Source organism: Saimiri boliviensis, chromosome 20, assembly GCF_048565385.1.
Source record: "Saimiri boliviensis isolate mSaiBol1 chromosome 20, mSaiBol1.pri, whole genome shotgun sequence".
NCBI lineage: Eukaryota > Metazoa > Chordata > Mammalia > Primates > Cebidae > Saimiri > Saimiri boliviensis.
The window spans coordinates 5,018,223-5,029,992 of NC_133468.1; the positions used below are offsets into that span (position 1 = coordinate 5,018,223).

The 11,770-nt window shown below is 48.6% G+C and overlaps 1 protein-coding gene across 1 annotated transcript in view; it reads left to right on the plus strand.

Annotated features, from left to right (window-relative positions):
• The window catches only part of MAML1 (mastermind like transcriptional coactivator 1), a 50,234-nt gene extending 38,872 nt beyond the window's left edge, over positions 1-11,362 (plus strand). Inside the window, exons 4-5 of the mRNA XM_039460649.2 lie at positions 2,556-2,652; positions 5,301-11,362. Coding sequence (XP_039316583.1) covers positions 2,556-2,652; positions 5,301-6,280 — 1,077 coding nt within the window. The 3' untranslated portion in view covers positions 6,281-11,362. The remainder of the gene's footprint in view (positions 1-2,555; positions 2,653-5,300) is intronic.
• The last annotated feature ends 408 nt before the right edge of the window (positions 11,363-11,770 follow it).

Below are 11,770 nucleotides of genomic sequence, written 5' to 3' on the forward strand. Positions count from 1 at the left end.
CTGTTAAGAGTGCTTTGGCCGGGCGCGGTGGCTCAAGCCTGTAATCCCAGCACTTTGGGAGGCCGAGGCGGGTGGATCACGAGGTCAAGAGATTGAGACCATCCCGGTCAACATAGTGAAACCTCGTCTCTACTAAAAATACAAAAAATTAGCTGGGCATGGTAGTGCGTGCCTGTAATCCCAGCTACTCAGGAGGCTGAAGCAGGAGAATTGCCTGAACCCAGGAGGCGGAGGTTGCGGTGAGCCGAGATCGCGCCATTGCACTCCAGCCTGGGTAACAAGAGCAAAACTCTGTCTCAAAAAAAAAAAAAAGAGTGCTTTGCCTTTTAAAAACCTCTTTCCAGGAATGTGGCATTTCTCAGATAGGGGTAGTCTGTGTCAGAAGCTCCTTTGTGTCACTTAGTGGAGACTAATGAAGGCAGACTCTGGGGCTAAAACTATTTGTGGAAGGGACATTTTCTCATGTTTCTGGTCGGCAGCTTCCAAGCCACTGAGCCTACCTGTCTGTCATTTCACTATTGGGGCCAGCTTTGCTGCCACTAGAGAGCCTGTTATAAGCCAGAACGTGGCGGCTGGGTGCAGTGGCTCAAGCTTGTAATCCCAGCACTTTGGGAGGCCGAGGCGGGTGGATCACAAGGTCAAGAGATCGAGACCATCCTGGTCAACATGGTGAAACCCCGTCTCTACTAAAAATACAAAACATTAGCTGGGCATGGTGGCGCGTGCCTGTGATCCCAGCTACTCAGGAGGCTGAGGCAGGAGAATTGCCTGAACCCAGGAGGCAGAGGTTGCAGTGAGCCGAGATTGCGCCATTGAACTCCAGCCTGGGTAGCAAGAGCGAAACTCCGTCTCAAAAAAAAAAAAAAAAAAAGCCAGAATGTGAAGAGGGAAGTGAAATTGTCCCTGAAGGACACACAGTTCACTCTCATGGTTACCAAGTATAGTGTGCAAGCACTACGAAGAGTTACAAGTGAGAGTTCTCAAAATTTTAAATTACATCTTTTTTTTTTTTTTTTTTTTTTTTGAGACAGAGTCTCACTCTGTCGCCAAGTCTGGAGTGCAGTGGTGCGATCCTGGCTCACTGCAACCTCTGCCTCCTAGGTTCATGTAATTCTCCGGCCTCAGCCTCCCGAGTAGCTGGTATTACAGGCATGCACCACTATGCCCAGCTAATTTTTGTATTTTTAGTAGAGACGGGGTTCCACCATGTTGCCCAGGCTGGTCTTAAACTCCTGACCTCAAGTGATCCACCCATCTCAGCCTCCCAAAGTGCTGGGTTACAGATGTGAGCCACCACGCCCAGCCTTAAATTACATTTTAAGAACTGGCTCTAGAGAGTGATATTCGTAGAGGACAATCATTGCCTTAGTTCTGCCTTTTAAAAAAGCAGCTTTATTGCAGTGTAATTCCAACAACATATACTTCATCCACTTAAGTAAACAATTCAGTCATTTTTAATATATCACAGAGTTTTACAGCCATTACCACAGTCCATCTTCGAACATTTTCATTCCCGTAAAACAAATTCCATATCTATGAGCAGCCATTCTCCCATCCACCAAGCCTGTCCACCTCCTGGCAGCCACTGGTCAGCTTTCTGTTTCTGTAACTTTGTCTGTTCTGAACATTTTATATTTATGTTTATATTTATGTTATGTCATATTCGATCATATATTACGTAACAGCATTTCATTCCTTTTGGTAATTAAATAATATTCCATTATATGGATATGCTACATTTTATTCATCTGTTGATAAACATTTGGGTTTCTTGTTTGGGCTGTTATGAGTAGTGCTGCTGTGAACATTCATGTACAAGTTTTCTTATGGACATCTGTTTTCATTTTTCTTGGGTAGATACCTGGGAGTGGAATTGCTGGATCACATGATTTTTTTTTTTTTTTTTTTTTTGAGATGGAGTTTTGCTCTTGTTGCCCAGGCTGGAGTGCAATGACACGATCTCGGCTCACCGCAACCTCCACCTCCTAGGTTCAAGCAATTCTCCTGCCTCAGCCTCCCGAGTAGCAGGGACTACAGGCACGCGCCACCATGCCCAGCTAATTTTTGTATTTTTAGTAGAGACGGGGTTTCACTATGTTGGCCAGGATGGTCTCGATCTCTTGACCTCATGATCCACCCGCCTCGGCCTCCCAAAGTGCTGGGATTATAGGCGTGAGCCACCGCGCCCAGCCCACATGATAATTTTTATGTTTAACCTTTGGAAGAAGTGTCAGACTTTGCCACAGGCTATCTCATTTTACATTCCCACCAGTCAGTGTATGAGGGTGCTGATTTCTCTACATCCTCCCCAACCACTTCTTATCATCTGACTTTGATTCTGGCCATCCTAGAGGGATCTCATTGTGTCTGTGATTTGCATTTTCAAATGTGATTTGCCCTCCATTTTTTAAAAACTGATATACCTACCTTTTAAAAAAGCCATTGCTCCCTAGATCTGTTTCATAAGTGACTTTTCTATGACCTTCTTCACTCTGTTTGTTTTGGATTTTGTTTCATGTTGGTTTTGTTGTTTTGTTGTTCTTGGCATTTTCTAGGAGAAGCAACAGTTTCAGCGCCATCTGACCCGCCCACCACCCCAGTACCAAGACCCGACACAAGGCAGCTTCCCACAGCAGGTTGGACAGTTCACAGGTAGGGGGTGTCTTCATGAGGAGCAGGGGCAGGGGAGGCCACTGCCTGGTGCTGGTTGAATCCCTGCTGTCTGCCCAGCTCTGTGCCTTGACTTCATCAAGCTGCTTGCACTGACTTCATCATATACACCTCTGTTTAAGGGGCCTGGTTTTCTAGTTATTCCACGGCATCAGGAGAAGAGGGCACAAAGGCAAACCACTAGAACTACCTTTGCTGGGTCCCTGGCTGTACAGTTTTCTGAAGCAAAATCATTTCTGGTTGGAGGACATCTTATCAGCAGGAAATGGCTTCTGTAATTCTTAAGAAAGTTCTTTGCTTCTGCCTTATGTGTCTTCAAAAAATGACTCTCCTATCTTCCAGATAAGGACTTAATGCACTTGTGTGGTCTTTTGCTTCTTTCTCTCCTCCTGCCTACTCACTTGAGAATCACAGAGGGCAGCATCATTAGTAGACAGTTGGCCAGAAAAGGGTAGGAAACACACTTGAGTCACCTGTCATCTCTGAGATGTGCCAGGGAACTTCATAGGCCATCCCTCCAGAAAAGCACAGAGATTTCAGGGCATAGATACAATAAGCTCTGGTCTGCCCCACCTCCCTAGCTCCTCTCAGAACATCTTAGAAACCTCTGTTTTTCCTGGGCTGGGCGTGGTGGCTCACGCCTGTAATCCCGGCACTTTGGGAGGCTGAGGCAGGCAGATCACAAGGTCAGGAGTTCGAGCCCAGCCTGGCCAATATGGTGAAACTCCATCTCTACTAAAAATACAAAAATTAGCTGGACGTGGTGATGCATGCCTGTAATCCCAGTCACTTGGGGGCTGAGACAGGAGAATCGCTCGAATCAGGGAGTCAGAGGTTGCAGTGAGCCAAGATCACGCCACTGTGCTCCAGCCTGGCAACAGAGTGAGACTCTGTCTCCACAAAAAAAAAAAAAAAAAAAAGAAACCTCTGTTTTTCCTTATTTGGGACCTTGCTATAAAGGGTCCCAGAAAGACTGACCACAGCTGTGTGTCCTGGAGGAGACTAGGTGAAGTTTATGTGTGTGCTACCTGCAGTTGAAATCTGTAGGCATCCCTGAAGCGTGGTCCTGACCCATGTTTCCTGCCTTCAAACCCATCTGACGTTTTGTGGATTGTTGATGGGAATGAAGTAGACTGTTTCAGCTCTCCTCCTTTCCTCACCCCGATTTTTGTTGTTGTTGTTGGTTGAGACGGAGTCTTGCTCTGTAGCCCAGGCTGGAGTGCAGTGGTATAATCTCGACTTATTGCAACCTCCACCTCCTAGGTTCAAGCAATTCCTCTGCCTCAGCCTCCCGAGTAACTAGGATTACAGATGCCTGCCACCACACCCAGCTAGTTTTTGTATTTTTAGTAGAGACAGGGTTTCGCTATGTTGACCAGGCTGGTCTCGAACATCTGACCTCATGATCCACCAGCCTCAGCCTCCCAGAGTGCTGAGATGACAGGCGTGAGCCACAGCGCCTGGCCCCTATTTTTATTATGTAGTTACTAGTAGAGAGGAGGAAGAACAAAGTACTGAGTTGTGGCCAGTCCCTGATCAATGACTCTCCTACCCACAAAACCTATTTCAATTAATGGTGTTGCCATGTGTCCACTGCTTCAGCCAGGAGGCCTAGACAGCAGTTCCCTAAGCACAAGGGCACTCTGTGTCTCACCCTCTGCTGTCTCTCCAGCACAGCACTTGCCACAGAGTGGGTACTCAGTGAAGATCTGGTGATTTCCTGTGGCAACTCCTCCCTTGGCCATCTTGTCATTTCATGGTATAAACAGTGTGCCATAAGATGTTATATTGTCTGGTGAGATGTTGTCACACAGTCCCGTGCCTCTATCCCCCATTCACACATGGTCTGCCCTTCCTCATCTCCATGACTGAAAAGCCTCTCGCCAGCATGGTCTCAGTAGCACTCTCAGTCCAGCCGTTGTTAGGCCTTACAACCCCGTTCTTCACACACCATCCACAGCTCTTCCCTATCTGGCCAGGACCGGCTCTTCCATTTTATCTCTAAACCACCTGGCCACAGTCTCCATACCCTGGCCATGGCCTGTCTCTGAAAGTTCCCCACATAGATACCTCTTTCTGACTCTGCCTTTGCATACTCTTGCCTAGAATGCTCTTTTCCCCCAACTGTTAAATTGCTAAACTTCTGCGCCTTTAAACCCAGTGGATTCATCACCATCTCTCTGAATCCTTCCCCAAGGCTTCCCAGATGCCAGGGCTTCTGGCCTGTACCCTGCAGCCTGCTGGCTGGGTGTGCCCCATCATGTCCTATCATGCCCTGTACTAACTTTGCCTCCCAGAGGCAGATCCCGTGTTGGGTCCACCTCAGAGTCCCCAGTGCCTACGACAGGGCCTCCACAGAGCAGAAATGTGGTGGGTGCTTGAAAGTTAAATGAAGCAGCCTACTGGCTTTCCCTCCCCTGGGGATTTGCCCTTCCTCTGTGCCTTTCTGAACCCTATCATTGTTTCAGAGACCAGGCCTCCATTCCATGGGAGGCTTTTTGCCCCTGCGGCCCCCGGGGCCCTTACTCCCAGTGTGCTGTGACCGTGAGACTTCTGGTGCTGCAACTAGGGTCTCAGAGGGACCCAGTGGTGGTCGACTCTTGACTGCCAGACTCTTCTCTGTCTTGTAGGGTCCTCTGCTGCCGTGCCCGGCATGAACAACTTGGGTCCGTCCAACTCCAGCTGTCCTCGAGTGTTCCCTCAGGCTGGAAATCTGATGCCAATGGGCCCTGGACATGCTTCAGTTTCCTCTCTCCCCTCAAACTCGGGCCAACAGGACCGGGGTGTGGCTCAGTTCACTGGCTCCCAAAACATGCCTCAGAGCAGTCTCTATGGCATGGCTTCTGGCATAACCCAGATAGTTGCCCAGGCCCCGCCACAGGCCACCAATGGACATGCCCACATTCCACGGCAGACCAGCGTGGGCCAGAACACCTCCGTCTCTGCTGCCTATGGGCAGAACTCTCTGGGAACCTCTGGCCTCTCCCAGCAGCACAATAAGGGGACCCTGAACTCTGGTTTAACCAAGCCACCGGTTCCAAGGGTGTCACCAGCCATGGGAGGCCAAAATTCCTCCTGGCAGCATCAGGGAATGCCGAACCTGAGTGGCCAGACCCCAGGGAACAGCAACGTGAGTCCCTTCACTGTAACCTCCAGTTTCCACATGCAGCAGCCCCACCTGAAAATATCTAGCCCGCAATTCTCCCAGGCAATGCCCAACAGGCCCATGGCTCCCATGAGCTCAGCAGCTGCGGTGGGGTCCTTGCTGCCCCCAGTCAGTGCACAGCAGAGGACCAGCGCCCCTGCTCCAGCACCACCCCCAGCAGCTCCTCAGCAGGGCTTGCCTGGCCTGAGCCCAGCAGGGCCTGAGCTAGGGGCCTTTAGCCAGAGCCCTGCCTCCCAGATGGGCGGCCGAGCGGGGCTGCACTGCACCCAGGCCTACCCTGTGCGGACCGCGGGCCAGGAGCTGCCTTTTGCCTACAGCGGGCAGCCAGGTGGCAGTGGGCTCTCTAGTGTGGCTGGACACACTGACCTGATCGACTCCCTGCTGAAGAACAGGACTTCAGAGGAGTGGATGAATGATTTGGACGACCTGTTAGGCTCTCAGTAATGGCGGGATTTGTAGTGTTTTTAGTGTTTATTCGTCCTATATTTTTATTCTCAGATTCAAAGACAGAGCAACTACTTTGGACCAAAAGCCCATGGCCTGGGGAGCTGGGCAGGGAGTCCAAGCTCCAGGTGAGGCCTGGCCCTGGGCAAGGTCTGTGGCTGCACAGCCCTCAGGCCAGCAGTTGCAGTCCATCGGGCTGGCCCCAGCCCATCTGCTGGCATCAGTACCTGGTGTTGGGACAGCAGGATAGGGTTCTAAAGGCGGTTTTCTATCCAAATGACCAAAAAACCAACAGTAACAACAGTGAAAACCCACAATATCATGCTTTTAAAACTCTGTGCCATCATAGTGATTTTTATCCAAGATTTCTCCACCTACCCCAGTGCTGGGGACAAGTCTTTGTTGAAACTTTATATAGCAGAATTATTTGCAATTTGTAGCATAGAAAAGATTTTAAAAATTTTTTACAGGTTTTTAAACAGATTAGGATAGGTGATGGTTGAATCAATTAAGTGGCATTGGAAACCTAGGGTTTCCTTTTGATTAAGAGCCTTTTTTGTTTCTGCTCTTTGTCAGCTTTCAGGGGAGAAGGAGGCCACTGGAAAATTATTTCCGTAAGTGCAGGCTGTTGACTGTGTATGCCAAAAAGGGACAGAAGGCGTGTGATAGCAGGTCTGGTGACACAGCGAGGGTCTTCCTAGCAGCTCCTCCTCCCTCCCAAGGCCCCCAGGAATCCCTTCCTCCCATGTCCTGGCAGCAGGATTCCAGGCTGCATGTGGAAGGTAGACAGGCAGGTGTCCTGGAGTCCTTCCCCACCTTCTGCAGTTTCTCTGAACGTGTATGTTGCCCATGGTGGGAGTGTGGTCACCGTGTAGTTGTGCACAAATGTCTTTCCTTTAACTGTGCCTCTCTGCAACCTAAATGGAAAATAATTATTTGCTACATTGGAGGGGGAAAGCAAGAGTCTTAGAATTCTGAGGGATCCCTAGCATAAAGGTTTGGGGAAGGGAGGCCGCAGGCCGGCCCACAGGAAGCAACTCCACTTTGTTTGACAGCTTCTGCCACTCCCATGTCAGATGCCTTGCACTTTTTAAAGAGATTGCTTTATAACACTAAGACATCCTTTCTAAAGATTCAGGTGGACTTGACTAAGCTGAGGGTCTGCAAAATAGAATATGACATGTGAGCGGTTGTTGGAAAACAGATGGAGGAAGCACTTCCCCGTAATGAAAGCGAAGTGGTAAGCATAGGGTGAAACCCTTTTACACAGAGCAGTGGGAAGAAAAGAGAACGCTGGAAAGTGGCTTAGATGCCGAGTGTTCTATGGAGAAACTGCAACCCCATTTTTATTTCCCTGGAGTCTCCAAATGGATCATTCAGGAATATCTATTCTATGTGAAGAATTGAGCCAAGGAAAATACTCACGCAACCAGCCTGAGTCACGTTGAGGGAACAAGAGGCTGTACACACATTGGTAGTTATTTTGCACCAGCAGTGCCTTTTACACTGGGGTTACTTGGACCCTCAGATCTTCTTCTCTAAGAGCCATTTGCCACCCCAGGTGGTATGTGGGCCATTTCTCCTTAAAACACCTTCCCTCCCTTTCCCATGTATTCAGTTTAGCTCTCAAAGAAGTGGTGAATCATAAAGCCAGTGAAGATTCCACCCTCTGAGTGAGTTCCCCAATCTGAAGGGGAAGAGGGTTCCCTCAGTGGCTTTTCTCCCAAAAATCGGCTGAAGGCTGGTTATGGATCCTTGTTCCTCTCCTGACCCCCTCTGGCTGCTGTCCCATCTCCCACCCCTGTCCCCCAGGGCTTGCCAGCCCTGCACTCTGCCTTCGTCCTGGGGCCGGCGACACAGTGGGCTCCTCACTTGCTGCAGTGTCATAGCAATAAAATGTGATTCTTGGGGTCCCCCCAGGGAGCCGCCCATGGCTTTATTTATGGATTTGGTTTTCGGGAGTCAGGGCAGGAGAGGACTTTGCTTCTGTGCACAGCCCCGTCTTCCAGGAGCCATGACTCAGAAGAAAAGGGTGCTCAGACTTTTGTTACACACATTGGCTTTGTGTAAATAAATGTTTACAATTTTATATGAAAGATGGAATAAGCGCTAGAGCTTCCAACTGTATATTTTTTACTTTTATAGATTTTAAAACTATGATCCTTTATATATGTGTTTTGGGGGAGCTATGATAAGTTTTATGGAAAACGGTTGATATTGTTAACTTTTTATTGTCATCGAAAGTGCATAAAAAGTCCTATTAATCCCCATATTCTTCTACTGCCCTTAACTCTGGTATACACCAAAAAGAAATCTTTACTTTCTTTGTTTTATCATTATAAAAATAAAGTATTTTGCTAGAATGGAAACAGCCTTTGTATTTGACATCACCTGGGATCTCCTGGCAGAAGTTTGGTGTTGGTTTTCTTTTGTAATTTAGCTGCTTGCTTTTTTTTCCCCCACAACGAACATCATATGCTTTGCTTTTCTTGTTTTTGTTTTTTTTTTTTAAAGAAATGCTTATTGAGTCGGCCGGGCGCGGTGGCTCACGCCTGTAATCCCAGCACTTTGGGAGGCCGAGGCGGGTGGATCACGAGGTCAAGAGATCGAGACCATCCTGGTCAACATGGTGAAACCCCGTCTCTACTAAAAATACAAAAAATTAGCTGGGCATGGTGGCACGTGCCTGTAATCCCAGCTACTCGGGAGACTGAGGCAGGAGAATTGCCTGAACCCAGGAGGCGGAGGTTGTGGTGAGCCGAGATCGCGCCATTGCACTCCAGCCTGGGTAACAAGAGCGAAACTCCGTCTCAAAAAAAAAAAAAAAAAAAAAAAAAAAAAAAGAAATGCTTATTGAGTCATAGATGTAGCTGCTTTCTTATTGGAGATTGTTGGGTGGGAGTTGGTTTGGTTAAAGCCTCAGAGGAGCTTCTGTTATCTGCTGATAGATAATAAATTAAAGCAAGCATCACCCGAAGAACACAGCCTGTCCCCTGGGACTCACAGGCGTCTGTGCAGCTGATGGAGGGGAGCTGGACCGGATGACTTAGCTGCTGGGTGCTTCCGTGCTTCATGTAGAACCCGTAGATTTGCCCCCAAAGTCTGTCTGCTCCATGTCCTATTCACTTTCTCGTCAGCATAAAGCTTGGTTTTCCCTTTTTTATTGTAAGAATGGTGTCCTCTGCCATGTCACACTGAAAGGGGACCAGATGACAGAGCCTGGACCGAAAGGGTGAGTGGAGCCTCTCACCTGAGAACTCTTCCTGCTCTGCTTTGCTGGGAGCAGGGAGCGGGGCAGCCTGGATGAAGCCAGAGTTCCTCAAAGGGCAGAGAAGAACGGCCTTCAGGGGTCCACAGCAAGGAAACATACCATGATAGACTCAAAAAGCTAGATTACGCTAATAAAAAGGGGAAGACATCTGTGACACAAAGGAAACAGTGTTCGTGGCCTTGCCATAGAAAGCACAGTAAGGGAGGAAAACCCTAGAGACTCTGTGAAGTCTTGCTAAGAATGCACGGTATGTCCCGTGATCTAAGAACTTAACCGAGAACAGAAGGGAGTGGCTCAGCCTGGGAGGTGCACGGCACTTAGCAGTGCTCGATGCTGACTGCAGTGTGAGAGGCTGGCTGCTGTGTGATGTTTCTTGTGGGAAGAAATTTTGCAGAAGTTATCAAGCTCCTTAAAATGTTTGTGCTGTGGGCTGGGTGCAGTGGCTCATGCCTGTAATTCCAGCACTTTGGGAGGCTGAGGCAGGCAGATCACAAGGTCAGGAGTTCAAAACCAGCCTTGTCTAATGTGGTAAAACCCCATCTCTACTAAAAATACAAAAAGTAGCTGGGTGTGGTGGTATGCACCTGTGGTCCCAGGTACTCAGGAAGCTGAGGCAGAAGAATTGCTTAAACCCAGGAGGCAGAGGTTGCAGTGAGCCAAGATTATACCATTGTACTCCAGCCTGGGTGACAGAGCGAGACTCCGTCTCAAAACAAAACAAAATGTTCGTGCTGTGTCTGCCTCGGTAGTTGCAATTCTGAGAAGCCATCCTCGAAAATGATTCTGGGTACAGAAAAAAGTACAGCAGTGATTTTTACAGTCGCAGAAAATTAGGAGACGCTAAACTGCTGCCAAAGGGGATTGGTTACATGAACTGGCATTTCCACTCCATGAGATAGGATGCAGCCGTTTAAAATACTGATGAAGGTTTCAGACATAGTCATGTGGAATAATGTTTTGTTGGGGCTCAACTTTCAAGCTGATAGAAAAGAAATCTGGCTAATGTAACCCTGTGAATTATCTCCCCACAGCCCATTTTTAAGGTTCCCAGTAACTCAGAATCAAAGGAGATGCTGGACAGCCAGACCACAGTAGTGGCAAGGGCCGGGCAGTTTCAGGTCCCTGCAGCCTGCCACTACCCCAAGTCTGTCTGAGTCACCAGCCAGGCTTGCAGGACTAGGTAAGGGACAGTTCACTCAGCAAATGTTCAGGGAGTACCTGCTGTACCCAGGCATTGCCCTAGAGGCAGGAGATACGACAGAAATTGCGGCAGTTGCAAGAAGGCAAGGTCCCTGCACTGCAGAGCTCACGGTCTCATGGGAAGGAGCCATCATACAGGTCAACCAGATGACCTCAGAGAGGTAAGTGTTAGGGAGAAACTAAAGCTGGATAATGAGATAGAAGGCAGTGGGGCTGCAGAGGATGGGGTGGGCCACAGACTACTTACTGTAGACATGGTAGCAGCATAGGTCTCTAAGAAAGTGACACATAACAGAAGCCTAATCACAGCATGTTAGGAGGCCAAGGTGGGAGGATCACTGAGACCAGCCTGGGCAACATAAACCCTGTGTCTGTGTAAAAAAAAAAAAAAAGAAAGAAAAAAATATATATATAGTTAGGCATGGTAGCACACACCTGTGGTCCCAGCTACTCAGGAGGCTGAGGTGGGAGAATCACTTCAACCCAGGAGTTTGAGGCTGTAGTGAGCCATGATCATGCCACTGCGCTCCAGCCTGGGCAGCAGAAACCCTGCCTCAAAAAAAAAAAAAAAAAAAAAGGTGCTGTTAACAAAGAGGGAGGAGTGCTAAGGAGTAAGTCAGATGCCTGCCCACACGTTAAATTTAAAAGCAGGCCAGGCGCATGGCTCACACCTGTAATCCCAGCACTTTGGGAGGCTGAGTCAGGTGGATCACCTGAGGTCAAGAGTTCGAGACCAGCCTGGCCAACATGACAAAACCCCGTCTCTATCAAAAATACAAAAATAAGCTGGGCGTGGTGGCATGCATCCGTAGCCCCAGCTACTTGGGAGGCTGAGGCAGGAGAATCACTTGAACCTGAGAGGTAGAGGTTACAATGAGCTGAGATCGTGCCACTGCACTCCAGCCTGGGCGATAAAGCTAGACTTTGTCAAAAAAAAAAAAAGACCCAGAAATTTAAAAGCAAGCAATATGCCATTGCATTGAGTAAGAGAGTGGCTCTTTCCATTGTCCAGGTGACTG